At 50.0% G+C, this 21914-nt stretch overlaps 1 protein-coding gene and 1 pseudogene across 1 annotated transcript; both read right to left on the bottom strand.

Moving 5' to 3' along the window:
* Positions 1 to 5795: 5795 nt before the first annotated feature.
* Positions 5796 to 9757, bottom strand: LOC132238353 (intestinal-type alkaline phosphatase-like). Its single transcript, XM_059703527.1, has 11 exons — positions 9533 to 9757; positions 9337 to 9453; positions 9108 to 9223; positions 8763 to 8937; positions 8506 to 8678; positions 8110 to 8244; positions 7941 to 8013; positions 7692 to 7826; positions 6529 to 6720; positions 6191 to 6307; positions 5796 to 6109 (listed from the first exon to the last, which is right to left on the bottom strand). The coding sequence occupies exons 1-11, from the start codon at positions 9636 to 9638 to the stop codon at positions 5811 to 5813; spliced, it is 1638 nt and encodes a 545-aa protein (XP_059559510.1). The 5' UTR covers positions 9639 to 9757; the 3' UTR covers positions 5796 to 5810.
* Positions 9758 to 17897: 8140 nt separating this feature from the next.
* Positions 17898 to 18005, bottom strand: LOC132238998 (U2 spliceosomal RNA; annotated as a pseudogene).
* Between the last annotated feature and the right edge of the window lie 3909 nt (positions 18006 to 21914).

Below are 21914 nucleotides of genomic sequence, written 5' to 3'. Positions count from 1 at the left end.
CTTCTTCTTGAAAACGCTTTAATATTCATGTAATACTGGTTTGGCGGTAATGAACTCCTTTAGCTTGTCCTTGCCCGGGAAGCTCTTAATCTGACCTTCCATTCTAAATTATAGCTTTGCTGGGTAGAGTAATCTTGGTTGTAGGTCCTTGCTTTTCATAACTTTGAATATTTCTTGCCATGCCCTTCTGGCCTGCAAAGTTTCTGCTGAGCAATCAGCTGACAGTCATATGGGCTCTCCCTTGTAGGTAACTAACTGCTTTTATCTTGCTGCTTTTAAGATTCTCTCTTTGTCTTTAACCTTTGGCATTTTAATTATGATGTGTCTTGGTGTGGGCATCTTTGGGTTCCTCTTGTTTGAGACTCTCTGTGCTACCTAGACTAGTAAATCTATTTCTTTCACCAGGTAGGGGAAGTTTCCTGTCTTTATTTCTTCAAATAGGTTTTCAATATCTTGCTCTCTCTCTTCTCCTTCTGGCACCCCCCCCCCCCAACGTGAATGTTAGTATGCTTGAAGTTGTTCCAGAAGCTCCTTACACTATTTTCATATTTTTGGATTCTTTTTTCTTTTTGCTCTTCTTACTGTGTGTTTTTGCTTCCTCATATTCCAAATCATTGATTTGATTTTCAGCATACTCTACTCTACTGTTGATTTCCAGTAAATTATTTTTCATTTCAATTAGTGTGTCCTTCATTTCTGACTGGACCTTTTTCAAGTCTTTGAAATTCTCACTAAGATCCTTGAAAGTCTCACTAAGTCCCTTGAAGCTCTCATTATAACCATTGTTTTGAACTCTGTATCCAGTAGTTTGCTTGCTTTCATTTCATTTAGGTCTTTTTCTCCAGATTTTTTCTGGTCTTTCATCTGTGACATTTTTCTTTGGCTCCGCATTTTGGCTGCTTCCCTGTGTTTGCTTCTATGAATTAGGTAGAGCTGCTATGTCTCCTGGAATTGGTAGAGTGGTCTTGTGTAGTAGGTGTCCTGTAGGGCCCAGTGGCTCAGCCTCCCCAAACACCTGAGCTGGACATAGGTGCACACCTGGGTGGGCTGTGTGCACTGTCTTGTTGTAGTTGAACCTTGATTGCTGTTGGCATAACTGGGAGGAATTGACTCCAGGCCAATTGGCTGTGAGGACCAATAGCGGAGGAGCTGTTGTGCAGAAGACACCCCTGTGGAATAGGACTTGCTTTAGCGGGGCTTTAGTGCTCAAGTCTGCCCCTTGAGTGTGTCACATGGATGTGTAGAGTTGTAATCTGGCATGATCTGAAGCTGTCCACCATTTGCACTGACTCTGGGGCCTCCTGGGAGGTGCAAAGTCAGTCACTGCCTGTGCCTTGCCTGGGACTACCCACACAAGCAACAGAGTGATCTGCAGATGGCTCCAGGTGCCCAGGAGAGGCCAAACTGTGATCCAACTCAGGCTACTGCTAATGTCAGGCCTGGGCCACTTATCAAGAGGTATGGGACACGCTGAGTCCAGCTGCTACTTGTTGAGAGATTTTAGGAAAGTCTGAAGCCTGAGCCAGGACAGGCAATTCATATGGAAAAGCTGCTGCAAATGGCTTGAGTGATGCTGCAAACTGGGTAAGGTGGAATCTCAGGGAATCACCAAGGCAGGGCAAAGAGTGAGCCAGGTTGATAGAGGCTCAGATATGGCACCTGCCAGTCAGCTCTATGTCAGGGAGAGGTTTCAGCATAGGAACAATGACCTCTGTGAGCACTTTTGTCTGGGAGAAAGCTGCCCCCTAGTTCAGTGATGGCGAACCTATGACACGCCTGTCAGAGGTGACACGCGAACTCATTTTTTTGGTTGATTTTCCTTTGTTAAATGGCATTTAAATATATAAAATAAATATCAAAAATATAAGTCTTTGTTTTACTATGGTTGCAAATATCAAAAAATTTCTACATGTGACACGGCACCAGAGTTAAGTTAGGGTTTTTCAAAATGCTGACACGCCGAGCTCAAAAGGTTCGCCATTGATGCCCTAGTTCTTGCCTTGAAGCCAGACAATTTAGTTCCTCCCTGTATGTTGCTGGATCCTTTCAAGCTGCTGCCCCAGCCAGCGCCGGAGCTCAGAGGGACTGAGTCTGAGTAAGTCTGTGTGCTGGTCCTTTAAGAGAAACTGTCTGGTCTCCAGAAGCCTTTGTCACTCAGCCACAATCCCTGCTGGTTCTTATAGCCCCAAGTTAGAGGGACTTCTCCTTTCAGTACTGGAAGCCTGGGCTGAGGGGTCTGCCATGGGGATGGGACCCCATGCTCCTCACAGGAGGCCTCCACAGCCAAGATATCCCTCTGAATTAAAAAACAAAACAAAAAACGCCACATGAGGGTCTCAGACTGGCCCATTCTGCGCTTCGGCCTCTCCTTCCTGTCTCAATATGTTTTCTTTAATTCCCTAGTTGCATGACTTTATTCAGTCAGATTTCAGGCATTTCTGAATGATGGTTGTTCTGTTACTTTAGTTGTTTTTTTTGTTTTAATCCTCACCCGAGGATATTTTCCCATTGATTTTTAGAGAGGGAAAGTCAGAAATATCTATGTGAGAGAAACACGATTGGTTGCCTTCTGCATGAGCCCGGGCCGGAGAGGAGCCTGCAACCGAGGTATGTGGCCTTGACCAGAATCGAACCCGGAACCCTTTGGTCTGCAGGCTGATGCTCTATCCAGAGCCAAACCGGCTAGGGCTTAGTTTTATTTTGATGAGGTTGTGGGAAGAAGCAAGTACCATATTTACCTATGCCACCATCTTGGTCCCTCCCCACATATGCCCAGGTTGATATTTTCAAAAAAAGTCATGTTATATCCCTGCTCAAAGCCACACTCTGGATGAAATTCAAGATCTTTCCCCATTTCTCCTTATCCCTCATTTCCCCCCATCTTTGACCCAGCTCTTGGCTTCAAAAAGTCACTTGCTGCCTCAGGACCCAGGCTAGCATTGCAGAAGCCCTCTTGCCTCCAATCTTGGGCACCTGTCTGCTCCTCAGGGAGCTCCTTCCTGCTCCCTGACCTCATCTGAGTTACCCTCCTCTCCTCTGACTCACACATGCTGTACCCCCAAATACTAATGATTTTTCTTTCAAGAACATCAGAACTGGAGGAGAACCAAGATGGCGGCATAGGTTAACGCCGGAGTTTGCTGCTTTGAACAACTACTTCAAAAGTGAAACTAAAACACGGAACGGACATCACCCAGAACCACAGGAACGCTGGCTGAGTGGAAGTCCTACAACTAGGAGGAAAGAGAAACGCATACGGACACTCAGAGGAGGCGCAGTGCTGAAGTCAAATTCTGAGGTGCGGAGTGCGTGGAGCGGGCTGGCGGCGGAGGGCGCGGTTGTTGTTTTCAATCGGGAGGGAGTCGCAGACTCTGAGCACCAGATCCGGGCGAGTCTTTAGGGACCCAGACTCAAACGGGAGAAGCGGGACTGTCTGGCTTCGGTCAGAGCGACGAGTGCAGCTTTCTCTCTGAGCTTTGCAGCGGGTGCTGGGACTCAGAGAGGCAGAGCCCCTGGGGACAGGACTGAGAGCCGCCATAACTGCTCTCTCCGGCCCACCCTGTTGATCCTGTGCGACCCGCCCCGCCCAAGCCCTGCACAGAGGCATTTGCCGGATAGCCTCAGGCAAAGGCTAGATTAGCACCTCCCTAGAGGACAGAAGTTCTCTCACTGCTGACACAGCTGATTCTCATAGCCACTTGGCCTGGAGGTCAAACCCTCCCTGGAATTAGCTACAACAATCAAGATTTAACTATAAGACTTCGAACAAAGACCACTAGGGGGTACACCAAGGAAGCATAACAAAATGCGGAGACAAAGAAACAGGACAAAATTGTCAATGGAAGATATAGAGTTCAGAACCACACTTTTAAGGTCTCTCAAGAACTGTTTAGAAGCTGTCGATAAACTTAATGAGATCTACACGAAAACTAATAAGACCCTCGATCTTATATTGGGGAACCAACGAGAAATTAAGCATACACGGACTGAAATAACGAATATCATACAGACGCCCGACAGCAGACCAGAGGAGCGCAAGAATCAAGTCAATGATTTGAAATGCGAGGAAGCAAAAAACATCCAACCGGAAAAGCAAAATGAAAAAAGAATCCAAAAATGCGAGGATAGTGTAAGGAGCCTCTGGGACAGCTTCAAGCGTACCAACATCAGAATTATGGGGGTGCCAGAAGATGAGAGAGAGCAAGATATTGAAAACCTATTTGAAGAAATAATGACAGAAAACTTCCCCCACCTGGTGAAAGAAATGGACTTACAGGTCCAAGAAGCGCGGAGAACCCCAAACAAAAGGAATCCAAAGAGGACCACACCAAGACACATCATAATTAAAATGCCAAGAGCAAAAGATAAAGAGAGAATCTTAAAAACAGCAAGAGAAAGAAACTCAGTTACCTACAAGGGAATACCCATATGACTGTCAGCTGATTTCTCAACAGAAACTTTGCAGGCCAGAAGGGAGTGGCAAGAAATATTCAAAGTGATGAATACCAAGAACCTACAACCAATATTACTTTATCCAGCAAAGCTATCATTCAGAATTGAAGGTCAGATAAAGAGCTTCACGGATAAGGAAAAGCTAAAGGAGTTCATCACCACCAAACCAGGATTATATGCAATGCTGAAAGGTATCCTTTAAGAAGAGGAAGAGGAAGAAAAAGGTAAAGATACAAATTATGAACAACAAATATGCATCTATCAACAAGTGAATCTAAGAATCAAGTGAATTAATAATCTGATGAACAGAATGAACTAGTGATTATAATAGAATCAGGGACATAGAAAGGGAATGGACTGACTATTCTTGGGGGGGGGGGGAAAGGGGTGTGGGAGATGTGGGAAGAGACTGGACAAAAATCATGCACCTATGGATGAGGACAGTGGGTGGGGAGTGAGGGCGGAGGGTGGGGCGGGAACTGGGAGGAGGGGAGTTATGGGGGGGGAAAAAAAGAGGAACAAATGTAATAATCTGAACAATAAAGATTTAATTAAAAAAAAAAATAAAATAAAAAACAACAACAAAAGAAAAAAAAAAAAAGAACATCAGAACTGGCATTACATTGTAAAGCAGTTTTAGTTTTATATGTGTCCCTCCCAGAATAGAGGCCCCTGGATGCAGGGAATCCCCTGTTTATAAATATATGCCTAGTGCCCACATGGCCTCAGGGTGGGGGCAAGGGCTGCTCTGGGGCTGCCCGCTGCACCAGCAGCTCGCTGCACCAGCAGCTTCCGCGATGTTCCTTGGAGCTCTCAGCCTGGATGGGCATTGGGAGGTGACCACCTCAGTAGCCTAGTGACGGGGACAAGCCTCCTCTCTTCTCTGTGTCCCCATCTCCTCTGTGAAATGGTACCCCTGGGCCCCTAGATGATGAAGCCAGGGCTTTATGTCAAAGGCACCAGGTGTACTGGCCACAGCGGCCTATGGGCCAGGAGGTATCCATTAGGACAGGTTGTAGGGTGACAGGAAGCTGTCCCTCTCCAGGACACCCTCCTGAGCCCCCATGTGCCGGAGTCCTCAGGTCCCCATGGTGCTACAAAACTTCCTTGGCAGTCAAGGTTGGGGGCTGGGAGTCCTGAGCAGCTGGGAGAACCTGGGGAGCTTCAGGAAGCCACCACCTCAGCTCCAGGGTGCCCAGTCCCAAGGTGGCCAAGTGGCGGCAGTGTGCACCGCGGGGTAAAGGTCAGGCCCTGGGAAGCTTGGGGGCGGTGAGAGGGATTCAGTATTGGCAGTAAGTGGCCCAGAATTGGTGTAGGGCCCCTGGGGGAGGTGGGCCCTCTGGTGAGGGGTGGGGCAGTCAGGGCTTAATGGTCCCCAGCAGCAGCAGCAGCAGCAGCGCCCCAGTCAGCAAAACCAGTGAAGGGCCAGCGGAGGGGCCTGCTGAGGGCTCCGCGCGCTCAGCAGGCGGGGTCAGGCCGCAGGCGGCGTAGGGTTCCAGGCAGGCGGCGAAGGCCATGACGTGCGCCACCATGCTCTGCTCCTGAACACCGTGCATCAGGTGCGCCTGCGGGCCACGCGCGAACACCGCCACGTCCTCACCAGCGTGGGTCTCCGACGATAGGGGCACGGCCGCCTGCTGCCTGTAGTTGGGGTCCCCTGAACAGACAATGGGGAATCAGGTATGGTGGGCACCCTCCGGCGAGTTCCCCCTGCCCGCCCACCCACCGGCGCACTCACTGCTCTGGTTGTCACGGACATCTGACCGGGAGCCCCCGCTGACTGCGAAGCCGGGGCCATTGCCATAAAGGATGGAGGTGTAGGCCTTGCCATCTTTCGCCTTCTCAGGAGCCAGCCCTGCAGGGAGAAGGGGACCTGTGATGGCACCACCACAGCTCTGCAGCGCCCCCTGTGTGCTAAGCCCCAGCACTGCTTGCCTATTCAGTGACTTAATCCACACAAGACCCTGCAAGGCTATGGCTATTATGACCCCATTTAAGAGATGAGCAAACGGAGGCTCAGAGCATTTTCTGCCTCCTAATCGAGGAACAGGCACCTGCCACTCTCCCCAGACCTACCGAAAATGGAGCTGCCACGCAGAGGGTAGCCACCAAAAGTGAAGACGTGAGAGTGGTCAGCAGTGACAAGGGTCAGGGTGTCCTTCTCGCTTGTGAGCTGGCTGGCCCTGTCAATGGCGTCATCAAAAGCGACAGCATCTGTCAGTGCGTAGTAAGCTCTGCTTTCATGATGACCATGGTCAATGCGGCCGCCTGCAGAAAGACCACGGGTGGATGGTGGGGAACTGCCGGGGTCCAACCCCAGCAGGTCCAGGGGTCCCCAAAGGCGTGGACGGAGTCGGCGAAGAGGGGATGACACGGAGACAGCGTTCAGTTGATCAGCAACTTAGCCAGGATCTCTAGCCCGGATCTCCAGAGAGGTTCTGCTTCGGATCTCCAGCAAGGTTCTGTAGCCATGTTCCCTCGCTAGATTCTCCAGCCAGGTTCTGTCCAGGCTCTCCAGTCAGGTTCAGTGTCCAGGTTCCAGTCAGGTTCAGTGTCCAGGTTCCAGTCAGGTTCTCCTGCCAATCTCTGTAGTCAGGTTCAGTCCAGGATCCCTTGCCATGTTCTCCCGCTAGGCTCTGTCTCTAGGCTCTGAGGCCAGTCCCTCTCCAGGATCCTCCGGCATGCTCTCGCCAGCGAAGTTCTTCTGTCTCTAGAGAACGTTCTGTGTAGGTTCTGTGCCTAGGCTCTGTCTCTCTTGGTCCTGTCTTCCAAGCCCTGTGTTCTGAGTTCTGTGTTTTGAATTCTGTCTCATGAGTTCTGTGTTCTGAGTTCTGTCTCTTTCTGTCTTGTTACATCTGTATTTATACCAGTTGACTCAATCCCATCAATCTCTATTACAAAGGTTAGGGCGTTTCTTATCTCCATTCCAGGGAGTAAAGATTATGTAGTTTAAGCATGATTGTTCGTAGTTAAAGGGATTAATTACCCGCCTGGCACTTAGTTGAGGGGTTTTATTCCCTCCCTAACTTCAGGGGAAAATCCCTACCTGGGGATTCAACCTTTCTCGGAGAGGTGACCTTGGTTAAAACACAGTGCCAAGAAGGTGAGCAAACATATTAAGAACCGTATGCCATATATGCCAGGTCCCTTGAAACAGCAAGGATGGACCGGCTCCCGGCAGGGAACCTGCCCTGAATCCTGATCTCCCTCTGCTCAGTGAGGGGGTGCCACTCACTCACCCTCCACGAACAGGTAGAAGCCCCGGGGGTTCCTGCGCAGCAGACGCAAGGCGGCCTCTGTCATCTCCTTCAGGCTTGGGTCCTGCTGGGTGTCTCGGTTGGCCTCATAGTTCATGTCCCCTGGCTCAAAGAGGCCTGTGGGAAAGGGGGCAGGGGTGACTGACAGCCGTGGAGTGGGGTCTGTGCACACATGAGTGTCCAGGGACCCGGAGGACAGGGCAGGAAGGTGGGGGAGGGGTGGGTCATTACCCATGAGGTGTGATACGGAGGGGTCCTGGGACGCCTGAATGAGCGCTGTTCGGTTCCACACATACCGGGCACCCTGGGAGGGACAGACCCAGGCCTCAGCCCACGGCTCTACAACCAGCAGCCCTGCCCTTGTCCCTGCTCTATGCCCTGCCCCAGGAGCCCCCATCACCTCGTGCTTGGCCTGCCACTCCTGGACCAGGTCCCGCATGTCCAACCTGACTCCTCTCTTTGAGGCATCACCAGGGTACTCAGGGTCTGGGGTCCCCTTGGGAAACATGTACTTGCGGCCTCCACCCAGGATCACCTGGAGCCAGAGGAGTAGGGCAGGTGAGCTTGGGGCCTGCCTGGCCCTTTGCCCCCTGAACAAACCATCTCTAGGTGCCCCCCCCCCCCACCAGGTCTGTGGCAAGGCCTGGCTTGCCTGTACCTTCTACACCACCATCCCAAGTGCCCAGAGACACTGACAGGCCCCAGGCCCCGGGGCTCAGGCTGTGGGTTGCCTGGGACTGTGGCCAGCATGGGGCCCACCCCCTCTGCTCAAGTCCCCATTGCCCTCATGACCCACATCAATGTCCATGTTGGTGATGAGCTGCGTGGCGATGTCCCGACAGCCGTCCTTCAGCGCCTGGGCAGGCATGTCTGCATCTGAGTACCAGTTGCGGTTCACCGTATGCGCGTAGGTGCCAGCTGGCGAGGCATGCTGCACCCTCGTTGAGGTCACCACCCCCACTGACTTCCCTGAGGGTGACGGAGGTCAGGTCAGGGTGAGCCACCGTGCCCTCTGGGCCCGACCCCTGCCCACTAGGCTGGCCCCAAGCCCACCTGCTTTCTTGGCCCGGTTCATCACGGAGATGACCTCGTTGCCATGGGTTGTGTTGCACTGGTTGTACCGGGCTGCTGCACTCACACCAATGATCAGGAAGTTGGTCTTGACACCACACAGGTAGGCTGTGGCCGTGCCTGCACTGTCTGGCACTTGTCTGTCCACGTTGTATGTCTGGGGACAGAGACACCCTCAGCTCCTCTCTGGGCAGACACCCAGATCATGACCAGGCCCTGGGCCCCTAACTCAGACCCCAACCCTCCTGGGGCCTTCCCTCCTACCAGGCTCCCTAGGCCCACCCCACCCCTGTGGTGTGGAGCACCCTGAGGCCACCCAGCCCTAACCTTGGCCAGAGCCACGAATGGGAATTTGTCCATGGCCAGGGGGGTCTCAGGTCCCAGCTTGCCATTCTTCTGCGCCTTTAGGATCCGAGTTGCTGTCACCGTGGACACCCCCATCCCTGAAGGAATGGAACCCAGTCAGGTCTGAGTCCGCCGGCATGGCTGTGCCCATAGGTAGCCCTGGGTACCAGGACTGTGGGGCGGTGGGAATGGACATGCCATGACCACTCACCGTCCCCCAGGAAGAGAATGAGGTTCTTGGCGGCTGTTTGGATGGGCTGCAGCTTCTTGGCGGTGTCCAGAGCCTGGGCTGCCTGGTGGTTCCAGAAGGCTGGGTCTTTCTCCTCAGCTGGCCAAGGGGAGAGGGAGGTCAGGTCAGCCTTGGGGGAGCACCCCATGTGTGGGGCTGGCTGGAAGGGGTCCCTTACCTGGGATGAATCCGAGGGAGAGCTGTATCCTGAGGCCCAGCAGCAGCAGCAGCAGCAGCAGCAGCACGTGGGCTCCCTGCATGCCTGTGGGATGGTGGGCGGGCATCGGAGCTGGGACTGCAGAGGGGCCGGGACCTGGTGAGGCTGGAACTTGGATGAGGCTGAGACACCAGGGCACCAGCTGCAGGCAAGATCTTTGGGCTTAATCTGGTGAGGCCTTCATCCCTGGCTATAAAAACCTTTGGGTCCCTCCCAGGGCCCCAGGCAGCCACCCTGAGACAGCCCCTCCTGTTGGTTGGGTGTGACAGCCTTGGGGCAGGGGTCCTGAAAAAGGCGGAGCCCTTAGCAAGGAGAAGCCCTGGTATCTCCCTAGGGTAGGGTGGGCCTAAGAGGCAGGTGCCCTCAGGGTGAGGACGATTCACAGGGTCCTTATTGGGCTCCCCCTACCCTCTGTTCCTGAAGTCCTGGGCACCTGTCACTCCTTTGTCCACCTCATCTGTTCAGTATTTCCTTGAGCCAGTTGGGTCCAGGCTCGGTTCTGAGTGCTGAGGGAGGTGGGGTGCAAGGACAGGGCCTGCAAGCGGCCTGGTTTGGCTTCCTGATGTCGTCCTGCCATCCAGGTGGCTTTTCACCAGGCTTGGCCTGGGCAGGTGGACAGGTGTAGTGCACTAGGCTAAAAGCAAACTTAAAGTAGCAGTGGGAAATTTTAGACTTAGCAAAGGTTGAGGTGACCTGTTCCGAGTTCTGAGAATTTGACAAGATCAAGGATATGGCTAAGGATGGGTGGCCATGCATGGCCCTAGAAGTTCCTGGTCAGCACACCTGTGCGTGAGAACCCTGAATAGAGTATTGTAAAAGGATGTTTGTGGTTTGTAGAGCATTGTAACAGTTATGGAGGATATTTGTGGTTTGTGCAAATAAAAGCTTGCTTGACCCCAAGGCTGGGGCTGCTGTTTGGGCATGCTCCCTGCATGGAGAAGTCCGAGGCAGTCACTGGCCAGTTCAATAAATCCTCGCTTGCTGTTTTAGACCTAATTGGAGTCGGTGGTCTTACTCTCACGAACGCTGGTCCACAACACGGGCACTGGACTACTGGGTGTGTCCCGGAGCTGGGGCTCGGAGTCTTGTTTGGTGGAAAAGGGTGGGGTGGTGGTGACAACAGAGTGGGGACGTGGTTTGCACTTCTCCTCCCCAACCAGAGGGTAAATAGCTTAAATCATCCTACTCTGGGAGACAGATAGCAGAAATCCAATTAGTGCCATTTGCCAACCACACCCTGGAATCATCTGGGTGAAGGGGATCAATCTCATTTTGACCCATTGACTTAAAGCTCTCGAATATTCTATTCAGATCCTCCCCTAAGCCCTCTCCTAAAGGCAAAGCCTTTATAATCCCCTCAAAACAAAGGTCCCGCCTGGCTAGGAGCGCACGTGGCCTCCCCGCCTCTTTCTCCACAGGCATGCAGCTCCTAAACTCTTAGGGACCCTGGGAGGCTTACAACCAGGGCAACAGTGGGCAGTGGCAGTTCGTCCCAGAAAAATCTCCAAGGCCCCCTTTTCTCTGACTTCTTAGGGAGCCAAAGCAGCCCAGCCCAGGCTCATGTCCCCAACCTTTCCTTGTTTCATTGTCCCCAGCTTTAATAAACGTCCTCTAAAATTCACCTGGACTTGTGTTGTGAAAGTTTTCTTGCACGAATTCAAGAACCCACACACTACCCATGGCCCTAGGCAGACCCGCTTGGGCCAGGTACCCAGTCCGGTAACAGGTGCCTTCAGAGGGCAGGCGGGGTGGGGCCCTGTGCCCTGGCATGATGTTGTCTGCTCCCTTGGATGGGTTTGGAGCACAGGCATGAGTCTGCTCTCCTCTGATCAGGAGTGTTCAGAAGTATTCCTTCCACCCAACAATCCTACCTCTGGGTGTGAACCCTAAAGAGCTGAAAGCAGGCTCTTCAAGACATAATCGCACCCCCATATTCATAACAGCACTATCCATAACAGCCATAGGCGTGTCGGGGCCCAGGACAGGCCACCCCGCAATATTCCACGGTGACCTAGTGATTATTTCCAACTGCAGTCACCTGGGAGGCAGCAGGAGCAGGATGGGGCCTGACTCTCCTCTGTGTCCCTGAAAGCAGGAGGGAACATCCCAAGGTCAGAGACACAACCTTATCACAGCTGGGAATCCGGAATGAGAGCTGTGCCAACAAGCCTGTCTGCCCCAGCCCAAGCCCTGCTTACATTCCTTTTAATGAGCAGTGACTTTCTCTGTCTTGTCAGTTTCTCACACATGTGTTTGTACAAAAAACATAAAAAGGTGCCTGGTTTGAACATTTCTTGAGCCTCATTTTCTGACCTGAGCATCACACTGTGGTTCTCCTGCGCGCATGTTTTAAACTGGTTTTTCTCCTTGAGGACTTATCCGAGCCTAAACATCCTTATTTGGGTTTTTGCAGGGTGACCCCCGAGCCTGTTTAAAGAGCAAGGCTCTGCTCCCAGGCCTGGAATTGGCCCACAGAACTGTGACAGACAGACATGAGCAGAGCCAGGGTGATGGGCCAGGTACAGAAGGTCACCAGGGCAGAAAGCTACAGGTGCCCAGCAGCGGAGAACTGTAGGGTGTGACCTCGCCACCAGCGTGGCCTCTCGTCCCCTAGCATATCCATGGTCAGGTGGTCTTAACCTCTTGACCTTTTCTGCCTAGAGATAACATTTACACCTCAGTTGTGTTTCAGCTATGGGTCCAAAAAAGCAACAAAACCAGACCAGGAACCCCATGGCCGACCTCAGGACCAGCTGCATTGAATAATGACCCCTGCCCTGGTGCTGGCCAATCCGTGGAGACCACAACCCCAAAGGACACGCCTAGAAAACTGCCGAATATTCTATTAAGATCTTCCTCTGGGACCTCCCCTAAAATCTTAAAACCTTTAGGATGGAGGACCCAGTGCAGGGGTGGGCAAACTTTTTGACTCGAGGGCCACAATGGGTTCTTAAACTGGACCGGAGGGCCAGAACAAAAGCATGGATGGAGTGTTTGTGTGAACTAATATAAATTCAAAGTAAACATCATTACATAAAAGGGTATGGTCTTTTTTTTTTTTTTTAGTTTTATTCATTTCAAACGGGCTGGATCCGGCCCGCGGGCAGTAGTTTGCCCACGGCTGACCCAGTGCTTTCTCCCAGTGCCTCTCCTTATCCTACCCTCCACCCCCACCCTCAGGCACATTACCATTACCTTCCTCACTCCCAAGCTCCTAGGGCCCTTCTTTTGCCTCCATAACTCATTTCCTCAGCCCATCTCTTCTACGTATTACTTCTTCTACCTCTGTAATTTTATAAAGAAATGTTCTCTTATAGTTTGAGTCTTGGCTCTGAATTCTTTCCTAGCTAGAACTCAAGTACCGAGGTTGCTGAACCCAGGTCCAGTCTGACCCCACCATTCAAACACCTGGTGCCATTCCTGCCACCTGCAACCAAATGCTCTCTCTGTGCTGATTTCTGCTGATAAATAAATTAGAGGCCCAGTGCATGAAATTCATATACTGGGGGAAGGGGGGGTAGGGTCCCTCAGCCCTGCCTGCACCTTCTCGCAGTCCGGGACCCCTCTCTCCTTACTGCCCACCTGCTTGCTGTTCCTTAGCGCTGTCGCAGAGGCGGGAGAGGCTCCCACCACCACTGCTGCGCTCGCCAGCCATGAGCCTGGCTTCTGGCTGAGCAGTGCTCCTCCTGTGAGAGTGCACTGACCACCAAGGGGCAGCTCCTGCGTTGAGCGTCTGCCCCCTGGTAGTCAGTGTACATCATAGTGACCGGTTGTTCTGGTCATTCCGCTGTAATGGTCACTTTGGCTTTTATTATATAGATAACCCAGAACTTGTGCTCTACGGCCTGAACCAGAACTAGAACCTGACAAATGCCTCATCATGTTACCCATTGTTCTTGCATCACAGCCCTACTTTTGGATCCCTGAGTCAGCAGATCCTTGAATTTTGCAGTTGCCCGCACCTCTCAGAGAACCAGTGATGGAAGTTTGTGGTCTTCCCCGCAGCCACTCGCCTCTTTGATCAGCAGCCCCTGCACTTTGCCTTTGGAAACCATGCTTTATCCCCTCCACATTGGAACATGTCTCTGGTTCACACCAAGGGCTACGTCCCTGATTTGCAAATCATATCTGAATAAAACGCTCTTTTAATTCACCTTGGAATTTTTGTTAACATCCTATTAATCTAGTCTTATGTCAATTTTTTATTATTTTATTACTAGTTCAGAATTAAGAACTAAAGAGTAGAAGGGGGAGAATTATCCCTTCTCCAATAGGTACAAACAATTCACATGTCCGTCAACAGATGAATGAATAAACAAAAGGTGGTGTCCATACTGTGGATGAAAATGGGGGTCTGTGGAAAGTAACCTCTCAGGGAGATCTGACCATAAATGCCAACTGGGCAGGTCATGCTGGGTAGTCACGTCCCAGGCCTATCACTTCTTCAGCGAAAGGTTTGAAGCCAGCCCTGCCCTTTGCTCTTGTGCATCTAGGTCAGTGATGGCGAACCTTTGAGCTCGGCGTGTCAGCATTTTGAAAAACCCTAACTTAACTCTGGTGCCGTGTCACATATAGAATTTTTTTGATATTTGCAACCATAGTAAAACAAAGACTTATATTTTTGATATTTATTTTATATATTTAAATGCCATTTAACAAAGAAAAATCAACCAAAAAAATGAGTTCGCGTGTCAGAGGTGTCATAGGTTCGCCATCACCTTTGAAATACCAGAAGTAATATCCCTGAAAGGGATATTAACCCTCAAGGGAGCACATAATCTTCTTTTTCTCTCTTTTTTAAAAAAATGTATTTTTATTGATTTCAGAGAGGAAAGGAGAGGGAGAGAGATAGAAACATCTGTGATGAGAGAGAATCATTGATTGGCTGTCTCCTGCACACCGCCTACTGGGGATTGAGTCTGCAGCCTGGGCATGTGCCCTGACCGGGAATTGAACATTGACTTCCTGGTTCATAGGTCAAGCTCAACCACTGAGCCACACTGGCTGGGCATAATGATATATATATTTAAAATCGACCCTTCTTCCCAGCTCTGCCCACCCTAGGGGACCACAGTAGCCCCCTTTGCCATTTCCTCCTCCTCCTCACCTGCAGAGCCTTCCTGGGTCCTCCTCGCTCTACTGAGACAATCTCACCTCCAAGGGTTATCTGCCAGCCTCCATCACTCCCTCTATTCCCTGCATCCTCTTCCTGTCGAAGGGGAGCAGAGTTTGCCATCCCAATATATGCCTCTTTGGAGATAGTGATTCCTTTAGGCCGGGTAACTTTTGAAAAATGTTGTCGATTGATGAGAGAGAGAGAGAGAGAGATTTGTTGTTCCATTCATTCATGTATTCATTGATTGCTTCTTGTATGTGCCCTGACCAGAGATGGAACCCACAACTTTGGTGTATTGGGGTGAAGCTCTAACCATCTGAGCTACCCAGCCAGGGTGGGCAACCTGTATTTGTAAAGCTATTTTCCTCACTGGAAGAGCTAGCATCTAAATTCCTAGAAACTGTTATCAGTGGAGGAAGCAGACACCTAAACCTGCATAACAGCCTGACTCCCATTCGCTGTGCTTCTCCTGGTCCCCTCCCACGCCTCACTCCCCACACTCAACATCTTTTTTTGTCTTTAGCTGAAGATGGATGTAAGGTGTGGCTTCCACTATTTTGGAGAGTTCCTCAGTTGCTCTGGGTCTCTCCCACATCTGTAAGAGGAATACATGTTATTAAATGTTCATTTGTTTTCTGCTGCTAACCTGTCTCATGTGAATTTGACTATTAGACCAGCCAGAACCTAGAAGTTAAAGAGAAAACCACAGTCCCAAAATGACATCGCTGTGACAGAACCCCTGAGCTAGTCACACCAAGCTGTGCTTCCGTGGCAGGCGGACTGTTCTGAGGGCAATTTTAGCTTCAGGCTCTAAGGGCAATGTTAGCTTCAGGCTCAAGAGAAACTTCTGCCCCTCCCTTTGCCTAGAAGAACTTGAATTACGAGAGATGATCAGCTATAATCTCTTTTTGACCCACCTATAAGGCAGGGCACGCTTCTATTTACTAAAATCTGCTCTTCTAATCCTGCAGCGACCCAGGGAAGCCCCCGAGCTGCCTTACCTCATCCCTCGGCCAGAATGTCAAGTTCCCTGTCTGTCTGAACCTCTGGTGCATGTGGGGCCTCTGACTCTCACGGATGTGGGGTTCCCATACCTATGTATGTATGAAGTTCGGTCGGATTCTCTTGCTAATCTGTCTCATGTCTATTTGATGATTAGACCAGCTGGAAGAACCTTAGGGTAAAGTTTTCCCCTCCCAGTCTCTATGTCATATATATATCTCGCCCATCATAAAACCCATACAGAGAAGGCTCAGAGAAATTATATTGCAAAAGGTTTTAAATTCATAACCTAACTCAGTTATGTGCAAATTTAAACTCTTCATTCCAAGTGTCAAATACACCCTCTCCCATCTCCAGACTCTCGTTTGTGGTCATCAAAGGCATCAGCCCTCTTCCTCCCACTTGCCAGTGCTCCAATCTTCAGTTTGCTTCAGCACCCCTCCACCTCCAGTCCCCCTGAAATCTGGGACCTGATCCTGGAAGGTGGCCTCAGTGGGGCTTGCCTGGCAGGGTGTGTGGCACAGCCCTTGGTGGAGCTGCCCCAGCGGGGCCAGGAGCCTCGTCTGCAGTCCTGCCCTTCCCGGCCAGGCTGCTGCCTCCAGGCTGGCAGCTGCCCAGGAGCTAGCCCTGCACCCTGCACTCCCTGGTCTTGGCTCAGACACAATAGACACAGTCCCTGGGGCTCCACCGAGGCAACCAGGACTCCTCAGGGCCAAGACTACCACCTGAGTGTTTAAGCTAAAAACCTTAGGCAGCATTTTAACTGAGTGGGACTATCAGGCCGCTTGTAGGCAAAAACTTTCTTATTTACTGGAATAATGGAGTTTGATGTACCCGTTGCTGAATGTACAGGAAGCCTTTCAAACCCATTGTAGATCCATTCTTGCTAAGGAAAAAAATTTTTAAGTTTTTTTTTTTTTATCCGAGTTATACATGTGTGTAAAGTATAAACTAGATCAGGGGTCCTCAAACTTTTTAAACAGGGGGCCAGTTCACTGTCCCTCAGACCGTTGGAGGGCCGGACTATAGTTTAAAAAAAAACTATGAACAAATTCCTATGCACACTGCACATATCTTATTTTGAAGTAAAAAAACAAAACGGGAACAAATACAATATTTGTATTTGCATGTGGTCCGCGGGCCGTAGTTTGAGGACCCCTGAACTAGATCCGGCTCTGCCAGGAGCCGGTCCATCCTTGCCGTTTCAAGGGACCTGGCATATATGGCATACTGTTCTTAATATGTTTGCTCACCTTCTTGGCACTATGTGTTTTAAACAAGGTCACCTCTCTGAGAAAGGTTCTTTCCCCAGGTAGGAATTTTCCCCTGAAGTTAGGGAGGGAATAAAACCCCTTAACTAAGTGCCAGGCGGGTAATTAATCACTTTAACTACGAACAATCATGCTTAAGCTACATAATCTTTACTCCCTGGAATGGAGATAAGAAACGCCCTAACCTTTGGAATAGAGAGTGATAGGATTGGAATCAACTGGTATAAATACAGATGTAACAAGACAACAGGACACAGAACCTAGACACAGAACCTACACAGAACCTAGAGACAGAAGAACTTCGCTGGAGAGAACATGGCAAAAGATCCTGGACAGAAACTGGCCTCAGAACCTAGAGACAGAACCTAGCGAGAGAACATGGCAAAAGATCCTGGACAGAAACTGGCCACAGAACCTAGAGACAGAACCTAGCGAGAGAACCTGGCTGAAGGACCTAGAGACAGAACCTAGCGAGAGAACCTGGCTGAAGGACCTAGAGACAGAACCTAGCGAGAGAACCTGGCTGAAGAACCTAGAGACAGAACCTGGCTATAGAACCTGGATAGAACATGGCAAGAGAACCTGACTAGAACCTGGTGACTGAACCTGGCAAAAGATCCTGGACAGAACTTGGCTGGAGATCCTGGATAGAGCCTGACAGGAGAACCTCTCTATGCTGATCAACAGAACCTGGCTGGAGAACCCAACTATGCTGATCAACTGAACGCTGCCTCCGTGTCCTTCGCCGACTCCGTCCACACCTTTGGGGACCCCTGGACCTGCTGGGGTTGGACCCCAGCAATCATCCATGTTTGTTACAACAAAACAAAAACAGCAGCCCCCTCTACCTGCATTTTCCCATCTCAGAGGCAGTCATCTTTCCCTCTCTTGGCTTTTTAATTCGATATTTACCAGTTTCCAAATCACAAACTTGTTCATTTTTTTTCTCATTTAATATATTGTCCTCAGATAGAGGACGTATCAGATATTAAACTGATAAGAACAGGTACTATACTTAATCTTAGCCAAAAGACAGAGAAGCAATTACTTGTTTATTATTCATTTTAATTACTTTATTTTAATGCCTTTAACATTTTTATTTATTTTAGAGAGAGAGTGAAAGAGAGATGTGTTGTTCCACTTATTTATGCATTCATTAGTTGTTTCTTGTATGTGCCCTGACCCAGGATCAAACCCACAACCTTAGTGTATCTGCAAGGCCTCACTCAGCTGGGGGGCTGGATAGGAGCTGGGGATCCACTCCCCGAGGCAGCTGTCACATGGATGATAACCGGCTCCTCTCCCTGTGGGCTGGCTTCTCCACAGGCTGCTTTAGCTTCCAAACAACATGGCAGCTGGGTTCTGGGAGATGGAAAGAAGCTACCAGTTATTTCTTTTTCTTTCTTTCTTTCTTTCTTTCTTTCTTTCTTTCTTTCTTTCTTTCTTTCTTTCTTTCTTTCTTTCTTTCTTTCTTTCTTTCTTTCTTTCTTTCCTTTCTTTCTTTCTTTCTTTCTTTCTCTCTCTCTCTCTCTCTCTCTCTCTCTCTCTCTCTCTCTCCCTCCCTCCCTCCCTCCCTCCCTCCCTTCCTTCCTTCCTTCCTTCCTTCCTTCCTTCCTTCCTTCCTTCCTCCCTTCCTAATATATCTTATTGATTTCAGAGAGAAAGGGAGAGGGAGAAATAGAAACATCAATGATGAGAATCGTTGATTAGCTGCCTCTTACACAACCGCTACTGGGGATTGAGCCTGCAACCCAGGCATGTGCCCTTGACCGGAATCGAACCTAGGACCCTTCAGTCCACAGGCCAACGCTCTATCCACTGAGCCAAACCAGCTAGGGCAGCCGGTTTCTTATGGGCTTAGAAACTAGCCCATTGTCACTTTGCACATTTCTGCCTGTTAGCAGCTATAGGGCCTGTTCAGATTCAAGAGAGGGGACATAGATTCCATTTCTAATTAAATTAATGAATTTAGCAGTTCCACTGAGGTATAATTGACAAATAGGAATTATGTATATTTAAGGTGTATAATTTGATGTTTTGATACACGTATACACTGTGAAATGATCACCATAATCAAGCTAATCAACATTCCATCACTTACCTCATAGTCACCATTTTCTCTTTGTGGTAAGAACATTTATGATCCACCCTCTTTGCCATGGCTGGGTAGCTCAGTTGGTTAAAGCATCTTCCTAATATGCCAAGGTTGCAGGTTTGATCCCTGGTCAAGGCACATACAAGAATCAACCAATGGCCCAGCCGGTGTCATTCAATGGATTGAGTGTCACCCCATCTACCAGGAGGTCACCAAGTGGATTCTGTCAGGGCACATGTCCGGGTTGTGGGCTCAGTCCCCAGGAGGAGGTGTACAGGAGGCAGGAGAAACATCTTTCATTGATGTTTCTATTTCTCCCTCTCCCTTCCTCTCTCTCTCTAAAAGCACACTGAAAAAGAATCAACCAATGAATGCATAAATACCAGTAAGTGGAAAAAATCGATTTCTCTCTCTCCCGCTCTCTAAAAGTTAATCTATAACATTTTTTTAAAAATTATTTTTAAAAAAAGATCTACCCTCTTAGCAAATTTCAAGTGTACAACATAGTATTGTTACCTATATCCCATGCTGTACATTAGGTCTCCAGAATTCATTCATTTTTCTAACCGAAACCTTCTACCCTTTGACCTGCATCTCCTAATTCTTTCCCTCCCTGCCCTGGGAACCACCATTCTATTCTCTGCTTGTATTTTAGATTAGACTCCACATATGAGAACACACAGTATTTGTCTTTCTGTGCTTGGCTTACATCACTTAGTATAATATCCTCCAGTTCATCCATGCTGTCATAAATGGCAGGATGTCTTTTATATTTATTTATTTTTAAAGTATGTTTTTATTTCAGAGTGAGGAAAGGAGAGGGAAACATGGAAGTGAGAGAGAAACATCCATTGGCTGCCTCCTGCATGCCCCCTACTGGGGATTGAGCCTGTAACCTGGGCACGTGCCCTGACTGGGAATCCAACAGACGACCAATTGGGCACAATGCCCAACCAACTGAGCCACACTGGCCAGGGCAGATATCCTTTTGCAAGCCTGAATAATATTCCATTTTATATATACTGAGTGGCCAGATTATTATGACCACCCCATCAGTACTTCGTTGGGCCACCTTTTGCCTTCAGTACTGCGGCGATTCTTCTTGGCATTGACTCCACGAGATGTTGAAAGGTGATGCGAGGAATCTGACACCAGGCCTGATGAATAGCACTGTCCAGTTCTGTGAGATTTGATGGTTGTGGAACCAGCTGCCTGATGGCTCTTTTAACTCCGTCCCACAAATGCTCAATTGGATTGAGATCTGGTGATTGTGGGGGCCACCTAAGCAAGGCAAAGTCTCCCTCATGTTCTTGAAACCACTCCTGCACAATACGAGCACCAGGAGTGGTGTATGTTAGCATTTTGAAAAACCCTAACTTAACTCTGGTGTTAGGGTTAAGGCTACACTGGGCCTGCCTCACAGGCAACAGCTTGGAGATCAGTCCTTTCACTGGGAGTTGGCTGGCCTGGACAGACTGTTTCCAGCTGTCTGACCCAAGGCACCTCTGCACCCACCCTAGACCAGTGACAGCGTAGCATGGCGCACTGTCTTGTTGGAAGAAGCCATCTCCATTGGGATACGCAATCAACATGATAGGATGAACTTGATCAGCAATGATACTTAGGTATGTTGTGCTATTCAGACGTTTATAATGGTCTGGCCCTCTAGCAACTTCAGCGGGAAATTATAGCTAATTTGCCTACCAACGTCAGGTGGTCGTAATAATCTGGCCACTCAGTGTATGTACTACATCTTTTTTACCCATTTATCTGCAGACAGACACGTAGGTGTGTCCTTATCTTGGCTTGATCATGAGGACCTGCTTGCTCACTTGCTGAGCTGTCAGCACTCTCCTAACCCCTCTCCGCATCTCTGTGAACTCCCAGCAACAGCATAGGAGGCTCCCTATCCCCAGGAGTCCAGCCTCTGCCCTTCACTCTGTCCTATCGCTTCTCTGCCCGTCCTTTTTGCACCCACTCCCCGGCCAGAGCACAGGTGCCCCCCTGCACTTTAGACCTCTGCTGTCATTTCCACATCTATTCCTTCGTAAATGCTGTCACGGTTGCCCCCAGCTTCTCAACCTAACTCCTCCTCCTCTCCATCCCTGCAGGGATCTTGGCCGCAGCCTCCATACAGAACCCCAGGTTCTATTCTCAGCACGCAGCTTGGAGAGCGGGGAGGCGCTGGCTTGTGCCCCTCCTTTGCTCACATCCTAGGAAAATCCTCCTGACATCTGAAAAGGCTAGGTGAGTCTGCCTCAGCCCCCGGGCTCTTCCAGCTCATTCCAGCCCAGAGCTCTGCCCTCGCGCCCCTCCACTGACCACCACGCTCCTGCCCCAGGGTCTGTGCCTGCAAATAGCCACCGGGCTGTTCCAAGGCCTCCGTCCACACGGGGCCTCGCTTCCCTGCTTTACCTCTCGTGCCATCACTGCCACCTGCCACACTAGAAACGGGACACCGCCCTCCTGACCGTCAGCTCTGAGAACACTGGCACATCGTGGACACTCACTGTGGTTGCATTAATGAGGGAAGGAACAGAGGTCACACCCTGATGGAAACCTTCCAGGGCTCTGCACTGCCCAGAGGAGTGCAAACGCTGGTGGCAGAGGTTCGAGGTGACCCACCTGCTCCTGCCTCCCCAGCATCGCCTTGCACGCCCCTGGGCACTCTGGTCCTAGTGACCTCAGACCTTCACGGCTCCTATCAAGTACCTTCAAGCCTCAGTTCCTTTGCCATCTTTTTCTGGGTGCCATTCCATTATGGTTGGGAATACGCCACCCAGACTCGGAACTTGCTAGAACCTATGTGGTGACTTTTTTGCATCTGCCTCCCTGGCCCACGGCGACTTGGAAAAGAGC

The sequence above is a fragment of the Myotis daubentonii genome, chromosome 7, assembly GCF_963259705.1.
Source record: "Myotis daubentonii chromosome 7, mMyoDau2.1, whole genome shotgun sequence".
NCBI lineage: Eukaryota > Metazoa > Chordata > Mammalia > Chiroptera > Vespertilionidae > Myotis > Myotis daubentonii.
This window is presented reverse-complemented; position numbering and strand designations above follow the sequence as displayed.